The sequence below is a fragment of the Sebastes fasciatus genome, chromosome 16 (assembly GCF_043250625.1).
Source record: "Sebastes fasciatus isolate fSebFas1 chromosome 16, fSebFas1.pri, whole genome shotgun sequence".
NCBI classification, from domain to species: Eukaryota; Metazoa; Chordata; class Actinopteri; order Perciformes; family Sebastidae; genus Sebastes; species Sebastes fasciatus.
In genome coordinates, this window is record NC_133810.1 from 26,151,237 (window position 1) to 26,175,507 (window position 24,271).

General features: G+C 40.3%; 1 protein-coding gene across 2 annotated transcripts; it reads left to right on the top strand.

The window, feature by feature from the left end:
• The first annotated feature begins 206 nt into the window (after positions 1-206).
• On the top strand, positions 207-23,409 carry c16h21orf91 (chromosome 16 C21orf91 homolog). Of its 2 annotated transcripts, none has more exons than XM_074611203.1 (5): positions 207-355; positions 3,850-3,983; positions 16,597-17,103; positions 18,244-18,306; positions 19,885-23,409. In XM_074611203.1, the coding sequence occupies exons 2-5, from the start codon at positions 3,857-3,859 to the stop codon at positions 20,058-20,060; spliced, it is 873 nt and encodes a 290-aa protein (XP_074467304.1). In that variant the 5' UTR covers positions 207-355; positions 3,850-3,856; the 3' UTR covers positions 20,061-23,409. The 2 variants fall into 2 exon arrangements, with proteins under 2 accessions (XP_074467304.1, XP_074467305.1); XM_074611204.1 differs by having other exon boundaries at positions 227-355; positions 3,853-3,983.
• Positions 23,410-24,271: the final 862 nt, after the last annotated feature.

Consider the following 24,271-nt stretch of genomic DNA (forward strand, 5'->3'; position numbering starts at 1 on the left):
TGTAGGGGTGTTTTCACTTTTCTACTGCTGTCAGAGGCGTTCTTGTGCATTGAAACTAATGCATTTCAACGAAAAAATTACACATATATCTATTTATAAATACTTATTATATGTTTGTGTTTAACTAGGGGCAGAATTGTTGATAATTAAACTAATAATAATTGTTGTCACCCCTCCAGTGAACTAGTGGTTCACTCCGCTGAGAGGGTGCAGAGAGGTTCCTGGAGCTTCTGTGGGATTTGCCGTGACGCGTCGAGCTGATGTTTGTGTTGCTCTCTCTGTTGGATAAAGAGAAACCGTGGGGTCCACGCTAAAAGGATAGCTGTCCGCAGAGGATACTCCTTAAAGGGTGAAGGTGAGTTTCACAAAAGTGGGGTGTTGAAATACTTGGTGGTGCCGTCATTTTGTTGGTCGCTGTTTAGTTTAACAACGGCCAAAATAACGGTCACGAATCAGCCAGAGCAGAGTACTCAGAGAGAGGATGTCTGCTAGCTTCACTTCTTCTTAGCCAGCATTTGTTTAACGGTATGTATACTAAACACTCGGGTTACTGTGAACTACCTACAGCCTGGAACTATTATTACACATATATTAAGGCTCTTAGACTGCTGACAAGGAGTTAAACACGTTATGGTGAATGTTAACTATGTTTGTGAATCCAACCAAGTGAAAAGTTGCCCTATTGTTGTTGCTATCACTGGCTAATCTCCTGAAACACTGGCCACCACTACAACGCTAGCTAGAGGTCTGGGGCAGTATCATAGTGTCTTAACTTGAGTTTCTTGGATTTGGTGCACTGAAGGCTCATAGTTATGGTTGATATAACCTTCACTATAGTTAAAAAACTCTGTCAAATGTTGTTGTTTCGCTGTGCTGCCTTTTAATGTTCACAGAAACAGCAATTTTGTGGCAGTATTATAGTGTCTTAACTTGAATTTCTTGCATTTGGTGCACTGAAAGCTCGTAGTTATAGTTGATATAACCTTCACTACAGTTAAATAACTTGTTGTTTCACTGTGGTGTCTTTCATGTTCACAGAAACAGCAACCAGAGCTCTCAATATGACTCAGAGCTGTTAAAACCATGACCTGTAGCATCCATAGCATTATTAATTAGTGGCATTTGTTGCACAATACATGGTGTCAGTGTGTGTTGTTTTTGTCCTCCTTTAAATCCATTTTTGCTTTTCATTTTGTGGCAGTATTATAGTGTGTTAACTTGAATTTCTTGGATTTGGTGAACTGGAAGCTCATAGATATAGTTGATATAACCTTCACTAAAGTTAAAGAACTCTGTCAAATGTTGTGCTGCCTTCTAATGTTCACAGAAACAGCAACCAGAGCTCTCAATATGACTCAGAGCTGTTAAAACCATGACCTGTAGCATCCATAGCATTATGTGTGACATGTCACAAGATAGGGTGTTAAGTGTGTGTTGTTTTTGTCTTCCTTTAAATCAATTTTTGCTTTTCATTTTGTGGCAGTATTATAGTGTGTTAACTTGAATTTCTTGGATTTGGTGCACTGAAAGCTCATATATATGGTTGATATAACCTTCACTACAGTTAAAGAACTCTGTCAAATGTTGGTGTTTCGCTTTGCTGCCTTTTAATGTTCACAGAAACAGCATCCAGAGCTCTCAATATGACTCAGAGCTGCTCATGACCTGTAGCATCCATAGCATTATTATTATTTGTGGCATGTCACAAGACAGGGTGTCAGTGTGTGTTGTTTTTGTCTTCCTTTAAATCAATTTGTCTGTTTGCTTTTCATTTTGTGGCAAAGCTTTGTCCTCATAGTTGTCATGGTGAAATTCATTTTCCCAAAGAAGGTCAGCAACCTTGAATACTTTTTTTTATGTGATTGATATTTATTTATTTTAAAAGGATCCCCATTAGCTGATACCAATGACACCAGCTAGTCTTCCTTGGGTCCGAAATCAAGTACATTACATTGATCACATACATACTATATACAACATCATATTTGTGTTACACTAATAACATTCAAATTTTCCAAACATATATAAATTTCACATTCATACACATCTTCCACAACCATTTAGCCTCAAGGCCCATCATCAGGGAAAAGGTACAAAAGAAAAACCCTACATGACTATTGATCAGCTGCTTAAGTAATGAATTCTTAGATGGTATTTGAATGAGGATTTGTTAGAGGATTGACAGATGTAAAGAGGGCGGCTATTCCAATGATTAATGGCACGATAAATGACCGTCTTTTTTAAGGCATTAGATTTGGTAAAGTAAAGTAGGACAAGTTGAATTTTCAAGAGAAACATCAGACTTACTAGAGTCCCTAGTTTCTCAAATGCTATTAAAAGCATTCTAGATACAATAAACTGTGGGCTACAGTGTTGCATATTCTAATTAGTGGTTGCAAAAATTAGTTGTAGAGATACCACTATGGTTGCGATATGTTATTGCCACACTGACACTAATGTTACTAAATGTTTTGTGGGTAAAGCTACACCGGTGCGGATGTTTATCTTTCTTTTAGTCTTTAGTTCCTTCTGCTTTTTGACAGTTCAGGCTTTTTGCCAGGTTATGGATGTTAGACAGTTGACCAAATGTGTTTCCCACAGGTAGTTTGGAATATATGTCAATCTTTGGTTAGTTCACTTACCGTAAATGAACAATAGAGAATGTACACAGCAGTAATTTTTCTTTTCACTACTCTGACTCTTTTGAAGGTAATCCCCCGTTTCTGTACATATCACCTTACATAAACCAAAGTCATCATGTTTACCAATTCTAAAAGGGAGCCCCATCTTGAAATGTATGCTCTTTTCCCATAGAGAGGCAAAGTCCCTCCCCTTCCGGTGGACCCCTTGGGACCTTATTTTGGGAAAACAGCGAGAGACATCATTTTTTGCTCCTGTTTGAATTAAATTAGTTTGTTGTAGTATCATTTAGTTTTGTGTGAAACCGCAGCGAACTACATCTCTCGTCTTGCACATTACACGTCACCAACACTAGCTAACTAACTATGTTCCACGCACAAGTGAAACGTTCTCTTATCTGATGTGTTTAATCAGCGATCAGTGGTCTTTATATCAGCCGGGAAGCGAAATAACGAGCGAGACCTGTTGCTGGTGTGAGTACATCCCATTACAAAACACACAGGCATCGTAGCTTCAGAGAGAGAGACGTCACTTGCGCGATTTTTGGGTGTGTAGTCTTTCTAATTACATATTTTCACAGTCTGACACTTCAACAATTTTACAACAAACTGTGAGTTTCTTGACTTGCAAAAGAAATGTGTTTTAAATTGACAAACATCATATGTGTGATTCATGGTGCGATTCAAACGGGATCAAAAAAATATTTGTCTCTCGCCGTTGACTACCGTTCATATTTTTTCCGAAATAAGGTCCCATGGTGGTCTACCGGAAGGGGAGGGACTTGGGCTCTCTATACAGATACCTGTTGTTTTAAGATATGACTGCTAATGTTTGGATTGTTGTCTCTGAGCAGGGATGACATCAGATTGAGTTTAACATCATGGGATCCAATAGCATGTTGGCACAGTGATTAGAGAGAGACTGTCCTACTCAATCTGCTGTGTCAGCAATTAGCTGTACCATTTTATCAGTTTGTGTGGTCATTAATCAATAACATCACTGACTAAAAGCATACTAAAAAGACCTCTTTTACTGTGTTCTGTACCGAAAATAGTGTGAACCAAAAAAAATCCTCCAACTGACACTACCAAAAGTGCATTTTTAATAAGTTTATTTGAAAATGTGACCTAATTAGTTAAAAAGAAGCTTGGTGGTTGTGCAAGCTCCTTCTGGTATTAAGCCATGTGCTCGCTTTCTGTTTTTCCCCAGAAGCACAATGGATGAAGAGGAGCAGTTTGTAAACATCGATCTGAATGATGACAATATCTGCAGTGTCTGCAAGCTAGAGACGGAAACAGGGACCATGTCTTTCTGCCATGTCTGCTTCGAGCTCAGCATTGAAGGTAAGAAACAGGATTGGCTGGCGACTATTGTTAGAGTTTGCTCGCAAGAGTGAATGTGTGAATATATTTGTGCTAGCTAATGTTTCAAAGCAACCTGCAGGTTACAGTATGAAGTGTAGCTCATTAAAGCCGCAGTGGATAGAAATTGGAGCAAAGATGATTAAAAAAAGTTATTTTTGTAAAACGGTCACTATATCCTGACAGTAGTGCATGAGAGAGGTAATCTGAAAAAAATCACGTGCCTCAATGTCTTCCGGTGTCCTCCAGTGCTCTAATGGCATCTGCAAGATTTCACAGAGCAGAGCTGGAGCCTGCCGTCTCTGAGCAGCTGTCTATCACCCGCAAACTACGACTGAACGGTCAACCTAGGCAGCGCTGATCAAATATGAATCAATATTCTGTTACTGTAATGTCTCACATCAAATGTTTTCAGAAACATCTTGTAGTGTACTGTTTAGCTGTAAAATGAGAAAAGTTTGTGACCCCGCCGCCGTGTTCAGATCAGTTGAGGAAATACCAAGCACCGCCCACCAGCCGGAGAAAAACTTTCTCATTACCACTTTTCTACTGCCACTTTTTTTTTACTACAGCGCGACCTCTCCAACTCCTGAACACACACACTCAATGTCTGTCTGATGGGATTCAGATTTAAAATTCATCTTCATCTCCACAGTTTCACTGGCTAGCTTCATATAGAGACAGCCTTATGTGGATAGATCTGCACTGGTCTTCGCTGCCAAGTCCAGCATTTGGATCACACAATAAATCACTTTTGCAGAAACATCCAGATTCCTTTTGATCATCGGTCCCATCACAGCAAACATGCACTCGCGCCAAGAGCTTTAATACAGCCTCAGAACCTTTCCAATTTGTTGATGTCTCATATGATTGCCCACCACAAACACTTATTTTATCCTCTTCAGGAACAACATATGAGATATATGCTGGGTAATGGGCCTGTAGGACCAAAGCCCTCTCTAAAGCAGGCCACTGTGATTCTCCCGTTTGATGTGCCACTCCAACTCAAGAGCGTGTGTTTGAAGTTTTTTCATCTCTTAATTAATGAGTGGCCTATTTGAAGAAGAATGACAAATCAGAAGGGATTAGATATGCCTCTCATTCGGCACTCATCTCATAGATCCACAAAGGCTCTTTTCCGCAAGAAGTGTGTGTGTTTATATCTGCGCAGTATGATTGTGTACGACGTGTAAAACGACGCCATGTAGCTGAGTAAGAGCTCCCAGAGTGGTATATCATTCTGTTGACAGTGGGAGAAAATGCATATGCACATGAAAGATTTATAGGTCTATTCTGTTTTGGTATAAGGGAACTGAGTGTGGGGGTACTGATTAATTGCTTTGCTCTTTGTGTGCTGTAAAAGTGTCTTCAGCCACAGTCTCATGCAGGCATTGTTAGAACAGTACTTTACTTAAGTTGTGTTAGTACGTGCTTGCAAACTCATTGATCCTCATTCAGCACAGAAATAATCTGAATAAGGTAGAAGGAAGCAGCCTGAGTTTGCTGGTATGTACAGTACATACAGTAATGTCAAAAGCCTAAATATAACTGATATTATAAGACTTTCTACTTATTGAAAACAAACAACCTTAATAGATGATTGATCGGTTTGAGTCATTTTTTAAGAAAAAATTTAAAATTCTCTGATTTAAGCTCCTTAAATATGAATATTTTTTGGTTTCTTTACTTCTCTGTGACAGTAAACTGAATATCTTTGAGTTGTGGACAAATTAAGACATTTTAGGACGTCATCTTGGACTGTGGGAAACACTGATTGACATTTTTCACCATTTTCTGACATTTTATAACAATCGATTAATTGAGAAAATAGATCAATCAACAGTGAAAATAATCATTAGATTCAGCCTCGATCTGTTTAATCTGTAGCACCTAGTACTATTTAGTCCAAGTGGTCTTAAATCAGTGTTTTTCTGAAGATTGCTGGCTTCAATCATATATGATTGAACCTAGCAATCTTCAACTGAAACATCCAGTTAGCTCGTAGGTTAATAGCAAAAATTCCAGTAGCTAACATTAGCTTGCAAGTAGCCCCATTCAGGACAATGGTTAGCTAGCTAGCTATAGCATACCCACCGGGGATTTTCAGGGCTGCAGCAATTTCTGTCTTCTTTCTCAACAGTTTTTCCATCAGGATCAGGATGTGACATCTAGTTGTAGTCTTGTAAATCATGACACTGCAAGATCCCCAGGGACTTTCTTTGCGAATATTATTGTCTGTGACTTTTTAAGACACATTGTCTTTAGATGTAAGAGGGTGTCAGACTTCAGTCTTTTCAAAGTCTTTTCAAAGTCTTCTAGTGTATGGTAGGCGTTAGCAGCTGGATTCTGTGCATACTGTTGCTTGTTTGTAATCTAAATACAGTATTCAGGGGCACCTTTAATAGTTTTTCTTTGTAGTCCACTACCATCCTATTGGGACGTATGGGTCACTGAATGTCTTAAAAGGGATTTGACGAATATGGTTATTTATCTTTCGACATTCCACAAGGCAGGGGTTGCTTGTCTGGCTCAGTCGGGGCGTCCTTGTTTGCTCCATTTATTGTTTCAGCCAGGATGCTCTGTTCAAGTAGGGAAAAAGTCAGCTGGTGGGGCATTTACGTAAGGGTGTCCCCTAAGCTTTTCATTGTTGAGACAAGACTGAGGCACCCTAGGTACTGTTTGTGTCAGACAAGACATCTCAAACTGCGTCAGCTTCTGGGGGTACAGGTTTTGATGTAGCATGTGTGTGGCAACGAAGTGGCTGTTATGTAACTATTGGGTCTGGGGGAAAAGAGGGGGGTTTGCAGACAGGCACGTGTTTCTGATGCAGCTGAGCGTTTCATTAGAGGGAGGGGAGTTTGCCAAGCTGCATGTGGCTACTTTAGGCACGGCTGATTGAAAACTAAGGCCAAGCCGTGTGCCCGCCGACTGCTCATGTAGACTTAATAGCCACAGCACTCTTTCATCCTGTGCCATCCTTTCGTTAACGGAGAAGAGAACAAGTACAAAAAATATGATGGGGAAATAATGGTCTTCATCTTTCGTTACACACAGAAACACACCCTGCCAGTGCCTTTCTCTTCTAAACCATATCATGTAATCTCAAGGGTGAATTACTGCTGCTGAATATTCATCGCCATCTTGCTATATGCTGGTTTTGAATATTTAGTAGAAGCAATAGAAGCAGAATTGCTTCTTGTTTTTTTTAAAGAATACACCGAGAGTATATTGTGATATACAGGTCACGGTTGTGTCATACATAAAGGTCCTCTGTACTCTCCATACTCTCCACATGAACTGAATTTAAACAAAATTTTCAAGTAAATTTATTACTATTGTTTCGGAAAATGTCATCTCCCTAAGAATATCTTCAAAGCCCTATTTCTTCATTGATTAGTGTACAAAAGACAGTGTCTTCTAGTCTTCAATTGTCCAATGCAACAGTGTACCTTTGTCACAGCAGAGATTAGGCCCATGATAAGTTTAGTTCCACCCATAACGGCTTGCATGACATGGAGGTGTTCAGACTTGTCTGTTTTAAACGTCAGCTGCCGACACACACCCACAGTATTCACGGTTGAAGTTAGGCAGTACTGTACATCGACAAACACAAACAAGATCTACTAATAATAAAACAGTTTGTCATCTTCAGATTCCAGTAGATTATATATGCATGAGTTTGGAGCGAGGCGCTTATGTTGACAGGGCGCAGAGTTGTTTATCAGCAAGGCTTCAGCCCACAGTTCCACCAGGTGCAGAGTTATATGTGAAGACTGTTTGTGGCATAAGCGTTGAGCACAGTTCGATGCAGGATGAATGCTCCGGAAGTGCAGCCTTTGTTGTTGCTCCAAGTGGTTGTTTCCTGAGGAAACTGCTTTGGCTCGGGTGTGCTGGTTCTATCAAAAAATACCGAATAGAAATTGTATCTATTTATATATTGCTCAACCTCTGCCTAACCGGGTATTTCTTGCTTTCAGACCGTTCTTTTCTTTTTGCTTACTGCACCATCTGAGCTTTGTACTACACATCGTTACACAGCCTTGAGCGTCAACACTGCACAGAGGGCTACTACAGTTATTTGCCACACCAGGAGCCAGTTCAGCCAGTCTCCAGTCGTTAGTAATCTTCTGTGGAAGTGATGTTGCTGTTTCCAGCTAAAGGTATTTGTGTATTTTGGAGGTATTTTCATAGTCGTGGCTTCTTTATCACTGCTCAAACCCTCACCTCTGTAATGCCTGTGATACTAAAGATTATGAGATAGTGGCTCTGTAAGGTAGCCAAGAAAGCCGCACATCAAGCCTAGACCTGCAGGTACAGTAGTAGTTTAGAAATCAGCTATGATCAGATTGTGCCCAACATTTTTTGCATTCGTTTTTGGCTGGACCGCAGAGGGCCAGCCCTACAAGCGCAAAAGTCTGTCACTGAGTGACTGAGTGATGAAGTTACACGATTGCTTGGCCGAGTGTCAAAATGAAAAGGCGGTAACAGCCGTTTGTTTACGTTTTTTGGGGGTGAAAAATCTAAACTTTATGCAAATTAATCCGTCCAGCGCGACACGTCCAGCTCCCGAAACTTGGACCAATGTTGTGAAACTAGGCGATCTAATTCTAAAATGAAATGAGATTCAGCAGTGGCATAGCCTCTTTCTCGCTTAAAATGTTTTCAGATGTTTACACGATAGGGTACGTCACCGCTTGAACGACCAGGGGGCACAGCGCGTCCCCTACTGTCCTCGCCGGACCTGGTGGACACACACCGCTGGATTTAACATTACAGACATGACCAGTGACTATTTGTGTAACAATTTAGCCACAAATTCACAGACTGACCATACACGGTCCAGATATATACTCGGCTTTGACCGAGTCTTGTTCATTGATTGTCAAATACATCATTCAAATGGGAGTAGGTAGTTAGTTTGCATTCACAAATACTATATCTGATGTGCAAAAGTTATATTAAAGGAATAATTGACCCCCTATATTAAATGAGGCTATTATCTATTTACAGTCAAAACACCAATAAAGCATGTATGTTAACAAAACTAAACATTAGCTGGCACACTTGGGGTTTAGCTCTCTTACTTCTAAGTGTTCAAACCAGCCAAAATGGCCAAATTTGGTATCAATAACCGTATCATATTCATCAGACTTACCTCTTTGGATCTGATTACTCAGTGCAGGGCTTTTTGAACTGGCCTTATTGGATGTGACAAGCTGTGCTATGTAAACACCTGAGAGATCTGACACTAGTGAGTATTGCAACCTCTAGCCTCTCACACACACACACACACAAACACACACACACACACACACACACACACACAGTCTTTTGGTCTTCTCTGGCTGCTTGTCAGACAAGATGTCTGCTGAGCTGCCAGGTTCAGCTGAAGCCCAGCACCTTTGCTTACATAATGCAGACAGAATTTTTGCTGAGGCCCGGTAGCATTTCCAGCTGAGGTTCAGAGTGAGAAAAACAGAACATTCCAACTGGGAGAGGCTGGAATGATGCAGTTGGTGCTGATTCTGGTTGCTGCTCGCTCTACAGGGGCTATTGTAGCTCCTATAAACAGCTCATTCTTTGTGGGTGAACTCTTCACCCTGGGTTGTAGAGAGGCCTAATTATGTTGCTGCCTGTGGTAGTTGTGCGTTTGAACACAGTTGGGGTCCACAGATTTGCTAAACCTACAGCATGGTACCGCTTTCTGAGCCCTCTAATTTAGTACTATAATGCTTAATGGCCTGCTTTCCATGTGAGTCTATCATTGGTTTGGATAAATAGCCCCTTTTTCAAAGTTTACTCTCTTCATTAGCCCTGCAACTGTGAAATAATTGCCTCTCTCACCGCAGGTTGTGACTCTCTAAACTAACTGAATGTGATAACAATGTGAGCAACTACTTCTATAAAGACAATTATCTTCTGCCACCTTGGAGTGGCTTACAATGAGGATCTGAGCAGCCACAACAAAGGCAGCCATGTATATCTGTTACACTATCAATTTACCAAATGTTTCATGGTATCTATCTACCCTGCAGTTTAATGAGTGACTTACTGAAATCCATTTCATTGAGCTGGCTTCTTGGTAGTAACAAGCAGTGGAGAGATGCATTTTGCACTAAATTGTGACTTCTGATAATAATGGGTATTTGTAGGCTTTTCTTTTTTGCCAATTCCCATATTAATGCAGCCTTTGCATCATTTTAACAACCTGGAACTCTTCTACAAGGTGTCCTGCGTTGTTTGCTATCATGACAGGTTTTATAACTTGTGAATGTTTACTCACAACAATGTCTTCTTAACTCAGTTTACATCGCACTACCCAGAATGGAACTATTGTCACTGACTGTACTGTACACAGTTATACACAGCATCTGTAGGTAGCTGCCAGTAGGACCTTCCTATAACACAAATTCATAATGTGCTGTACAGAATATAATTTTTTTTCAAGATTAAGACTACTAAAACACATACATTTGTCTCGGGTGTAAGAAAAAAAAAAAAAAAAGTATTGCGATATTATGTTTTGCGATACTGTATTGATTCTCAAACGGTGTATCGAATTTGAATTAACCTCTTAAAAATCCAACGGCCCGACAGCGGACCTGGCCACTATTCTGTCTTTCTCAGTTTTAAAGCTAGAGTTAAGTTACTGATATCATATAAAACTAGAAAACATTAGGACACCATTGGTACCAACCATGTCATACTTGCATGTCGCGAAGGGGGCTAAATAGCGCTCCAAATTTATGCTAAATTTTGGTGAGAAAAAACTGGCATGGCCATTTTCAAAGGGGTCCCTTGACCTCTGACCTCAAGATATGTGAATGAAAATGGGTTCTATGGGTACCCACGAGTCTCGCCTTTACAAACACGCCCACATTATGATAATCACATGCAGTTTGGGGCAAAAACCATGAAGATTTTTGCATGCAATACATATTTGTTATTTTCACCTATTCTAAAATGGTGTATTTGAATATTTCTGCATACTGGGGTCCCTAAACAGTTTTGGAATTGCATAAATTGGGTATGACCGGAAAGCTGAGGCTCTTGTGGATCCAATGAGCCCAGTTGTATTCATGTGTAATGATGTTAGTCCCCAATATATATCGCAATATATTGAATCGTTAGCCCTGTATCATGATACGTATTGTAGCGCCAAATTCACACTTTCTAAATCATTTTTGTTCCTAACAGTTATTCATAGTGGCTGAGATGTTTTACTTACATTCCAGCAAAGATGATTGCCATTGCAAAAAAATAATTATGTTATGACAGGATTAGCCGGATTTATTATAATTACATTCAATCTGATGTTGTTATGCTATGCTAAGTCTGTCATTATATAATGCTTAACGTTTGTTCTCAATTTTTACTAATATGAGAATCTGCTTTTCTACTAATTTGGTAAATCAAATGAGACACTGAGAAATGGGACAATAAAAATAGAGAGCTCTTTAACTACTGGCTTTTTATGATATATATCAAATCATTTGTCTTTGCGTGTACGGTATTTAAGTATTCTCCATCCAGTCGCTCATTCCAATTAAAATTGGTTGTTTTTGTAATATTTGATATTTTATTTTACTAGAACTGGGATCATCAACGTTGCTGGTGTGAGTTTGAATAATAATTACAAAACTTGGTCTCAGGAGGTTATAGTCTGTGTCGCCTGTGTCTCTTCCTCCACCCAAAAAAAAATTGTCATCTATTTCTTTACATTTTCTTTGCAAATCGTGCAAGTCAACATGAGCAATGCAAATTGTAGATTGATTGGTCTATTCCTGTTTTGGTTACTGTCAAATGTGACTCTCTGTTTAGTAGTATTACCAGTCTGTCATTCATTGAACTCTGTGCTGTTGTCTGCCAATATGCACTACTGAAATCACCATGTTGGCAAAAATAAGTTGATATGTGTGAATGGTGTCTAGTATTTGTAGGTTTCAGTAATGTTCAGGACGTGTCTTCCAGGCTGAAGCTGGTGGAGTAGCTATAATTGTGTTTCAGCTTGATGAGTGTGGTCTCTTGCAAACTGTGTAATGGTAGCTAGTCTGTAGGTACTGTTGTGGAAGGTCTGTGGTGGTTAACAGGTCGTTTGAGTTCAGTGTTGGTCATGCTAGCTCTATGTTGGTGTCAGAGTTGGCCCGTGCAGCTGACGGGCACATTCTTCTACGCTGTGCCATGCAGCTGTGTTTGACACCTTACCACCGATGACCTCTGTCCCGCGTGTCCCCATACCAGCTCCAAACCGTCCGTCTCCTCTTAAGTGTGTCAAGGCTCGAGTGTCCTTGCTTAGCACATACAGTACTGATCAGAACAAAACCAGAAGTCTGCAAAAGGGTTGCTCCAGGCGTGAATGTAAAACAGAACAGTGTCTGTATTATGCTCTGCAAACACGCACAACGGCCACAAACACAATTACATGCATTGGTACTTGAAGCAGAGATCTCTTTCCATGACGGCAACCACAAGACCCGAGTCTGCAGAGTGTGAGTCTTAGTTAAATTTGGGCAAAACTGCAGCCACTAAATAGAGAGCAGGACTAGATCAAACAGAGGGATGTCATCTCTCCACAGCCTGAGGATTATTATGCTGTCGTATCGGGAGCGTTCCCTTGGTTACTTACTTTGCTATTGAAAATTATCCAACCTAACAGGCATCGTTCTTCCTGGTGCTGCTCCACCAGTTTCTCAACTTTTCCGTACCAACTCCGCATGACTTAAAGCTTGTGGATTTTTGGTTTCAGTTCACCTGAAATATAACCATTCACTTAATTTGTATATAAAACTTGGTCAAAGGCAATCCCTGTTAAATCTCTTACTTTTATAAGCATTATTTTAACATTATTTTCACTTCACATCAAAAGTAGGGCTGTCAATTTATTCAAATATTTAATCACGATTGATTGCATGATTGCCCTTAGTTAATAGTGATTAATCACAAATTAATTACACATTTTCATCCGTTCAAAATGTACCTTAAAGGGAGATTTGTAAGTATTTAATATTCTTACCAACCTGGTGGGCAAATATGCTTTCTCTATGCAAATGTATGTATACACCAAACAATGACAAATATTGTCCAGAAACTCTCACAGGTACTGCATTTAGCATAAAAAATATGCTCAAATCATAACATGGCAAACTGCAGCCCAACAGGCAACAACAGCTGTCAGTGTGTCAGTGTGCTGACTTGACTATGACTTGCCCCAAACTGCATGTGATTATCATAAAGTGGGCATGTTTGTAAAGGAGAGATCGTGGGTACCCACAGAACCCATTTACATTCACATATCTAGAGGTCAGAGGTCAAGGGACCCCTTTGAAAATGGTCATGTCAGTTTTTCCTTGCCGAAATTTAGCAAAAGCTTGGAGCGTTAGTATGACATGGTTGGTACCAATGAATTCCTTAGGTTCTCTAGGTTCATATGATGCCAGTATCTTCACACTACAACCTAAAAATCACAAGTTGCATCAATGCGTTAAAGAAATTAGTGTCATTAAAACGAATTTACGTTAACACGTTATTATCGCGTTAACCTTGACAGCCCTAATCAAAAGTATAATTTCTTGCTTTAAATAACGTGGACCACCTGATTTCTGGTGTGATTAATACTATAATTATTTATATTTGCTTTCTGGAACAACTTATAAACTACTGAAAACTATGAATAACACCAGGTGTTTATATTTGACATCAGCACCTTCTCTGTGCTTTGTCTCTGTTAGTTCTTTCACTGAATGACAGACCAACCTTGACTCATTCCTTACAAAAGAGCAGGAAAAAAACAAGCCTATCGCTCGTCACTGTTGTTGTGCTTAATGTCTCTGGCTGTCACAGCTGAACAATGTTGATTCACCTCCAGTGAATAGTCTGTGTGTGCCTGTGCTTATGTGTGCAACCATGAAAGACAGTAGTGCTAAGCTGCTTAGCTGGAGTGAGGTCTTTGGCTGGTGGTGCACTGGCCTGGTTGTGGGCCAATGATTTTTCTGCTAGGCAAGTGGTAGTCAGTGTGTTTTTGTTGTACACCAAAGACTGAGACTGATCGGATTATTACATGGCTGTTTGATAGACAGAAAGCTCCTGCAGCTATTAGTAAAGCATCTGTAGATTCATTGAACATTCAGCCGGGAATATTCTTACACATGACTCACATACCTTATACTATATACTGCAGCTCCCTCACAGGACTCATCTGTTGTAAAGATCTGTCTTTCTAGGTACTCAGATCAGAATACAGATATGGAGAAGCTGAGAATAGACCTCTGCGCTCACAGCAGGAATGTTTTCAGATACATTGGAGGTGAACGACAGACGAGAACAACATAGATATGAGACAAGAGGTGCGAGAGCTCCTGGCCATCCGCGGTGAGGAAGGTATTAAGCGGTAGATGACAGGATGGTGAGGCACAACGTAGTGCATGTGAATATAGCAAGGCTGCTGAATGAGGGAGGAATCCGCCCCCAGTACACAAACACAGAAACACACCGTGCCGACCGTAATAACTTTTTCCATTTCCCCTTTAACAAAGGTGAAAGGTAGGCCATATTGCGATTTTGATAAAAATTTATTAATGGTGCAGCCCTACAACAAAGAAACTAATTTAGTATTTTAGTATTTCCTGTATGGTGCAAGTCAGCTACAGGTTGTCAGTTACTGACCCTATCGTGATGAAGGAAACCGAAACCCTAGATATGTGCGTGTGTGTGTGTAACTTAAAAAAACGAAAACCTGCAGACCGCACTAAACACCAGGCCTCTGTGTATGTATGTAACTGTTGTAATGTAGTCATGGGGTGTTAGTAATGTCCTGTGGTTTTCTGTCCTCATCTGTCTGCCGGTAAAGCGCTGAGAGAGGCATGCGAGGTAAACCTACCAAAGTGAGCTCTTAAATCTATATGGACAACAGCCGCTAATCTCCCTCCAACACGTACGTCTGTCTGCTGAGAAATGCAGGCTGTGACAAGAAGGCCATCATACAAACACTTGTGGAGCGCACTCTCACTTTGGCCTCGTCTGCTATCTTTTGCACACACACACACACTCACACACACACACACACACACACACACACACACACACACACACACACACACACACACACACACACACACACACTGTTCCATCTCTCATTCTCTTTCACCTTCAGCTTCCCGTTGTTTATCAAGCTCTGGCCCATTTTTCTCAGAGGTTATTTTAATTTTGGTCCACTTGCTTTGTGTTAATTTCCTCTGTGTGTGCTAAAGTGGTTCCATTGTGACCTGTTTTGACTGGATCCAGGAAGCATTACCTTTTCCCTATAGAGGTACTTCCGAGGAATGTAGTCTTAATTATAGAATATCAGGACACGAACTGAAGTCGTTTTTTTTCCCGCTTCCTATTAGATGAGAAAGGTTAGATTGTTTTGCTTCTGGGACCTGAATTCCCCTTATGTTGATAGTAGGGCTGTTAATCAATTAAAATATTTAATTGTGTGATTGTCTGTAGTGAATCGTGATTAATAGCAAATTAATCACACATTTTTTATCTGTTCAAAATGTACCTTAAAGGGAGATTTGTCAAGTATTTAATATTCTTATCAACATGGGAGTGGGCAAATATGCATGCTTTATGCAAATGTATGTATATATGTATTATTGGAAATCAATTAACAACACAAAACAATGACAAATATTGTCCAGAAACCCTCACAGGTACTGCATTTAGCATAACAAATATGCTCAAATCATAACATGGCAAACTCAAGCCCAAAAGGCAACAACAGCTGTCAGTGTGCTGACTTGACTATAACTTGCCCAAAACTGCATGTGATTATCATAAAGTGGGCATGTCTGTAAAGGGGATGCTCGTGGGTACCCATAGAACCCATTTTCATTCACATATTTTGGGGGACCCCTTTGAAAATGGCCGTGCCAGTTTTTCCTTGCCAAAATTTAGCACAAGTTTGGAGCGTTATTTAGCCTCCTTTGCGACAAGCTAGTATGACATGGTGTTATTATCGCATTAACTTTGACATCCCTAGCTGATATACAAACATACAGTATATGGATACATTGGAATTGTGTATTTCTTCACACAGTATAACCAATAACACAAAGTGGAGACTTTGTATTTGCATCTTTCTGGTTGTTTGACAAGTACAGGTATATTGAAAAACTGATAAATGTAAATGAAATGCTGCTTCGTGTGGACAGACCTTCCTCCCCACTGTTGCCCAGTACAAATTTTCCAAATATGCTTTATGTGTTTGCATTGAGACTGAGTTAATCTATTATCCCTGCTATCTCAACGCTCTCCTGGCTAATCCACTGCACACTAAGCAGCTTTCACAGAGAGATCGCGACCGGTCAATCTGCCAGTTTTAGCTTGTTTTCATACTGGTTTACTTTTATTTGCTGTGGAGAGTTCAGTAGGTCTACTCAGTACTGTATTTCTCACTAACTGTTCACTGCTTTAGTTCTTTTCAACTTTTTAATTTGCTTTTTTTATGAGTTCACCGTATTTTTGCACAACAATGACGGTTTTGTCTGTGTGGCTCTAGCCTTCAGTTGTATTGTACCTATTGACTCATTGCTTTGTGTCTGTGTGAATGCAGGTGTCTCCTCTGCTACCTTGTTGCACACAAAGTCCCTGCGAGGCCACAGAGACTGCTTTGAGAAATGCCACCTCATCGCCAACCAGAAGCTGTCACGTTCCAAGGTCTCCCGAAGTGCCTACGAGGGCATGAAGCTGGCCTTCAGCCAGAAACTGAACCGCATCATCCAGTATGCCCAGAACAAAGACTCCGTCTCCTCCAACGGCCCCAGCAGGCGAGGGGCCAAGATTCTTTGTTACAGCCAGCAGGGCGACCGCAAGCTGCTGCCCCAGTCGGATGCCCAGGTGCCCCGCTACACACCCTGCTGGGACATGGGCAAAGCAACAGGGCTGCCCGATTACACCATGGGGATGTTGGAGTGCCACACGGTGGAGAAGCTGGGGCTGCTGCAGGAGACACAATCTGATGTTTGGTCCACTGACGGCAGGAATGGTCTACACAGCCGGAACCAGTTGTCAGGAGGAGGACAGTCACAGCACAGACACGACGGCCACAACAGAGATGAATGTGAGCACATTTAAGTTTTACCTTACGAACTTTAGTTTAATCAGTGTCTAATTGAAGCAGAAGTCGAAGGTTTGTTTTCTTCTTTTGAAGGAAGAATAGTGTTGCCAATTTGTCAACAGGAATGGATCGCTCTCTCTGCCCCTCTTCTCTCTGTCTTAACTTCAACATTCAGTGCAATTTCTAAAACCTCTGAGTGCTTATTAGTTCAAAGGCAGCAGACGAAACGGTAACAGAAAATACATTTTTACTTCTGTCCTTCATCTTCCTCTTCGTTGTGATCTCTGCAGAGAAAGGTTAATTTTCCGCTAACCTCGAGATTTAGTATGTCCTTGTCTTTCTCACGTCTTGTCACTACTAAAGCTGCTTATGACTACCGACTGCAGCAGTGTGAGAGAGCCTTCTACAGTAAAGGTCTCTAATTAGAATTCTGTGCTTTGAAATGAAAGATGATGGGAATTTCACAGGTACAAGTGTTTGCATTTATTCGTGTGCATATCTCTACATTAGCTCATCAACACTTTTTTATCTGAATAACATGCATTGGGCAGGAAACTCATTTTGAGCGTCACACACTTCTGGTGAATTTTTCTGCATCAATTCATTGAGGAAATGTTTTTATTTATGTGAAAGAAAACACAAAGTTCAGGCACCAGGTGAATTCAAAATATGAAAATATAATGCCGTAAGGCTCTCAGGCATTCTGTATTACTTTCAAATATGTATCCTGTATTCTCATTAATGTTATCTCTGCTGTGTCAACACACATGTAAGCATGATTTCATTTTTGATGTAATGCAAGTTTAAGGCACTTCCGCGTCCCTTTTCAGACCTGGAGCAAAGAACGTATATTGCCAAGAAGTGAAAGTCAGTTGTCCGTTCCATTGCAACATCAGCGCCCAGCAGCAAAGTTACACTTCTGCCATTTTGGACTGAAAGCGACTATCGGCGACATATTGACATTTAAAATGAGGGATGACGAGAAGGTCGTCACTCATTTAACAACTGTAAACTATATTATAAACGTGTCTGCTGAACAATAGACGCTCCGCTCCTGACGTTTCTGTACATGCTGTGTACATCCTGTGTGACATTCCTGGCATCTCACACTCTCTAATCAAAACTGTTTGTCTTTTCTTTCAGTGACTAAAATGAGTGTGGACGAACTCCATCAGATGAACAACCAGCTACTGATGCAGATTCAAAGTATGTGGGTTTTTTTCTGGCATTCTGTGTTAAGTTGTGCAATACATCAGATTGAACACACCGTTGACATAAAGTTCAACCATTTGAATCATCAACATTTTTTCTCATTTTCCATCTGTAATAAATCCCCATATTAGATTCTTGGTGCCCTCAGGGGAAGAAAGCTGTTTTTGGAAGAAGTGTTTTTCACTTACAGCATACCCAGTCTCACAATAAATCAGGGGCTCATAGACTGCAAGGTTTCTCTAGTCAACACATCATCTCCCTCCATGTGACCAGCTTTGTTGAATTGGGCACTGTGTAGTGCTCGCTCATGCATTCCCTGCCTGTCTGTTCACTCCATTCTTCATCAGTTAGACCTATTGTTTGCTACACACAGTAACAGCTAAGCTACGCACAGCTCTTCTCAAGCAAGTCCCATTTTTACCTCAGTATGGTCAAGTAGCAGGGTCATAATAGAACATCGTTGTGAGAGTTTTGGCACACCGCAATCATCATTAAACATTCTTGATATTTTCATCTTCAGTCTTCTGTTGAGTGATTGAATGAGCCAAATAGTCTCTCCTTGCAGTGTCAATAGAGAAACGACACATGCAGCGAATGTGAGATGTCCTCTGGTGGAGTGAAGTCTAGTGGGTGTCTGGCCTTCAGTCAGTTCCACATATTTTCATTACTTTATACAGAACAGATGGGGAGGTTATTGCTCCTATATTATTTAGCAGCAAGATTTTGTATGATCTACAGTATGATCCTCAATAGAGTGCTACAGGAATGAGTCCTAAAACCCTTAAATGAGTTAGCATTTTGGCACTTTATGGTTCCCTCATCTGGAAGTCAATGTTTTTTTTTTAATGGGTTTTCACTTAGATGCCTGAAATAAGGTCTGCGGTTAACACAAGCTTAAGAGATTTTAACGTTTTTTGTTCTACATCAGTAAATACCCCACTTGTGAATTTTGAAGCCATATGTGTCTTAAAAAACAAGTGGCTAAATGAGACCACAAAACACGTCCGCCTGTACAGCCTCGTTGTGTATACTCACGCTCATGCGACAGTGGTGTAGTTTGTTTATAGCCTAACGTTAGCTTTTAACTTCTGCCGATTGCATTTATGCTTCAAAAATGATAAAAGTGGTGTTCATTTGTGAAGATTATCTTACGAAACAAAATGTGTTTGTTTGCCACTTAGCTTATTTTCCATAATAATCTAAAACCCAGTGGAAAAATCTCATTGGCTTTTTGTCGAGGGAACCAGGGCGATGCTAACTTCCTGGTTGGCCTACATCACCCCTGGAGCACTCTGTTAGAAATGTTTTCACGTCCATAAACTTCTTTAAATTAGTGTTCCTCAGCCGCACAACACTGACGTGCTTGACTCAAGTTGTTAGTTAGATAATGTTTTTGTTTTTTTCTTGTTGTGTGGGGGTATCTTAAGCAGACGCATTTTCTGTCGTGTTGTCTTTGCTCTCTGCCCCTTCAGTAATCAGTATTATTGGTTTTCTTTATCTCACTTGTTTGTCTGTGTATAAGTCACTGATTCCCATTGTTTTGCCCCCCTGTCTCTCTCTCTCTCTCCACAGAGGTCTTCGAGGAGCTGACCGATGCCGTGCAGGAAAAAGACTCGTTGGCGTCAGAGCTGCATGTGCGTCACATCGCCATCGAGCAGCTCTTTAAGAACTGTGCCAAGTTGCCCTGGCTGAACATTAGCAGAGCCGGGGTCAAGGCCAGCAGCAGCACCACCGGCCCTGTGGAGTGAGGTGCGAGGTGGAGGCTTCTCTGTCTCAGCTGCTGGGAGGAAGCTGACACTGAACACTTGAAAAGTGCCGGCTTGCAGCAGCGAGGCTGAAACAGCGAGGCTGAAACAGGCCTTTATGTATATTGATTGACTTTTACGACACTATGGTGACGTTGAGTTGTTAGAGCTGCTCTAGAGCAGCATTAAGGGCTGTGTTGACATGGCTTCCGTTCCCGTGGTTGCGGTGATGATGCAAGGATTAATGGTGGTTTGCAGTTTAAAACAAATTGCTGGTCTGGCATGTGACCTGAATTCAACCCATCTCATGTAGCCAGGATGCATGTTAATACCAGGTGGAACGGGGATCAAGAGTTTCCTGTCCCTGATACATGCTGAGGACATGATGATCCTTAAAGAACATCTTTTAAGATTTACCTTAATCCAGACTAAAAACAGTTTGTCTACATCATTTTAAAGAAGTGGTTGGTTTAATTTCTTTTTGTTTAGTTTGCTGTAAAACATTTCAGTTTTCATTGTTTGGATATTCAATTATTGGTTTTAACATTGCCTAATACTCGTGGTGAGTTACAGTATTTTATAACATAACTTGGTGCAGAATACTTAATGCAGATTAGCTGGATGATGTCTGTCATATTCATACCACCAGACACTGCCAGCAGTAGTGTTTGATTACTGTTCTAATGTCAAGCATGAACGAGGTTTTAGCTTTTCCTTTCAGCTGCACACTGGCAACATAATGGCTTGAAACACAAGTTTCCCACTTGCTTTCACGCTGCCCTGATTTGACTTGATAGTTTATGAATACTGTTGTGAGCAGATAGATTTAACAGTAAAAAATAACATATTGAAGTAAGCTCAAGTCTAATCTGGAAAAGGGCATGGGCAAAGTGCAAGACAACGCCCAAAAGTACCCTAAAGCATCTCTGCAGCAAAGACAAATCACAAGTGTGAACATTAACATGGCTATACTAGCTGTGCAGGATTTTGTTTGTGAGGGTGATGACTATTTTGGGATTGTCCATGAACGAATACTTTGTAACAGCTGGTTGGCAGAAAGCAGAAATATCAGTTAATATACCCGCAGCTTAAAGTGATAGGTATTTTATTTTTTATTTTTAGGTTTATAATAACGATCATTGCTGGTGAGATTTACTCAATATTTAGCGCAGAGCTGTCTGTTGTATAGCTGTCGAGCACAAGTCGTATGCATGGCTATACACTGAACGAGGGCTATCGGAAGAAGAAATGTTTTACTATTGAAAAAGAAATCCAGCTGCCAAACCAAAGTCTGTATTTGTTCTGTTTCACATGTGAACTGCAAGCATTTGATTCCATTAGCAGAGGAAGATGCAATACCAAACTGATTGAAAAATATATGTGGCTTAGTGATTCTCTTTTAGTTTTGGTTCAGTGTGTTTAATGAACCATCGATTTTTTTATTCTTGAAAGAAGGGGTTCTCAAACTGTTTGGGCCCAGGGACCCCTTAAAGGGGAGAACATTTTCCAAGGACCGCCTCATAATAAAAAAAACACCGATTAAGCATAATGCTTCCTACCATTTTTACTCTTAAGGCATTTTCATATTAGGTACGATTGATTCGTACCGTGCCCGAGAACTCCCCCGCCGCTCAGCTTTCACATCAATAAAGTTATTCCGTACCCGAGTACACTTGCGTCATCATCCACGTGTATTTGTTAATGTTGAGAACAGCTGTTCTAGTTGCAGAGCGTCGTTAAACACTTCATTCAAACTTGACAGAAACAAAATAAAACTCACCAAAACCGTCGTCGTTGGTCTCTCCAAAAATCACCAACTCTGGTTTGGTCAAAATAAACTCGATGTGAAAATATGCCTGCTCTACACGTTGTCCCATTAAATTAGCTAAATCAAATAACAAATATTGCCCAACCCTATCACCTACTATGTTTATATTTTAAGAACCCTCTGGCCTGCCTTCCTGCTTTATCAGTCAAGGCCGTGCAATTCAGAGGATGAGATCGTCACATGCTGTGTGGGGATATAGATATCAGAGCAGACCAGCTGGGTTGAAAAAAGCCTGCCCTTTCAAAACTACCTGCTGACTGCTACCTCGGGTTACATAGCGGTCCACTTCCGTATTTTGGTAGGGTTGGTTTCGTTTTGATTCATGACAGATTCACATGATGTGTCACAATGATATCAGAGTTTCCGTTGGCCCAAAACGTGGGTGGCAGGAATGGACACAATATGCTTGTTTTATTGGCGCAAATGGTCCCAATCTGTAGAGATGTACTTGTCAATGATACAGCACAATTTTATCATTTATAGCAGATTATTTCGCGGACGCCCCCTGACAGAGTGCCACAGACCCCTAGGGGTCCCCGGACCCCACCTTGAGAACCACTGCTCTAAAGATGTTGATGTGGAAATGATTTGTTCTCAAGTACACATGGCGTATGTTTTACAATTTGTTTTATTTATCTTTTTCATTTATCTTTCATGTGCAGTGTTAACTTTCGTTGCCCTCTCTCCTGTATTGATGTGTGAGAACTAAGTTGAGCAATACGCGGAGGTCCCTGATTTTTAACGAGACAAATAAGGACGTAGGGGATGGTATTAACAGTCGGTGTGTTAAGCCTGCAGTTTTGGTTAATTTCTTATTCAGGAACCCTATGCAAGAAAGAGACAAATAAATCAGTAGCCTTATTAAATAGAAGATATCAAAAAATAATATTAGTTATCTGAGTTTTCCTCGGAAGAGGTCTCAGAGCTGCTCGAGTATAATAAACTGGGAAAGACAAAGTTATATTCAGATTGATGTTTAGAAGAACTCAGCTTCGCCACCATCTCTTTTGCTCTCTCTTTGTAAGAGATTAAATGTATTTGACCCCTTTTAGGGTTTTAAAGGTTTTAGCTCCATTTTAAACTTGTATCTTGGTTTTCTTTGGATAATGTGTTCAGTTGTGCTTGAGCGTTTGAGCATATTCAGATTACTGGTCCTTAATGCAAGTCCTTCAATCTTCAGTTGTATGTTTTTTTATTTGTGTGTTTAATTCTGAATGCTGTGTCTTTTTGTATAGTGTGGAAACATGCCTGGGCTTATGCCTCTGCTCAGCAGAACATTCAAAATGGATTTGGTTGTTTTCATTTTCTTTTTACTGGAGATGTAAGCACACCTGTTACACCTCCTTCCCTTATACTTGACTCTTTGTTCATTTGTTTTCTGATGTTGAAACGAGGCTGCATTTGTGTCGTGTGATGATTCTATTTATTGTGTGTTCATGGACCTTACACATGCTGTGTGATTTGTGCTTAAGTGACGGTTTGTATTTTTTTGTAAAATATTTCAATAAAATTATTTTTACTACACACTGTGATATTCTGGATTTGTTTGTGGCCACTGCTGCAGAGATAAGAAAGGTGGTGTGATTGATATTCACATTATTATAAAGGAATGTGACAGACACTGAATGGCTACTTGAAGAAGGAAGGTTAAACGCGCTTCTCACAAAGAAGTTGCAGAGTAGCAATCTTGTAACAGGAGAGACTTCAGAGAGCAGTTCCAAAGCATACTGGAGCACACGGATTTAGGGCAGTAAACTTTATTAAATACTAACCTTTCGACGCCAATGAAGACGCAGTTGGCATCGAAACGTTAGTATTTAATGAAGTGTACTGCCTTAAATCTGTGCTGCAGTATGTTTTGGAACTGCTCTCTGAAGTGTCTCTTGTTACTGAATGGCTACTTCTCCACATGGGCAATAATGACATTGTAAACTGTATAAAGTGAAATGTTGACCTTTTACACAGTCATGTGTTACATTAACGCACAACTTCACTATCTCCCCACATGCAAATATTCTTTGTACTTTTACACTTTATATACTGTGAACATTTACACATCCCCAGGTCAATATTTCGCACATTCCTGCACAAAACTGTACAGCTCTTTCCACTTTAAAAAATGTATATATTTTGACACATTTCTTATATTTTTTCATATTTTCTATTGTAATTCTTTTTATTTTATATGAAGCCTCTTGACTTTTGTACTGTTAAAGGTCTTATTGATAACACTTTTATGTAGACGAGTATTTAACGTCAGTTAGTGTGGAAAAAAACGGATAAATGGCTGAGGTGATGGTAAGTGCCTGGCAACAAATTTGTTTATGAGGTATGTAGAATGAGTCGAGGAGTCTTACAGCCTAAGGAAAGAAGCTGCTCTGTAGTC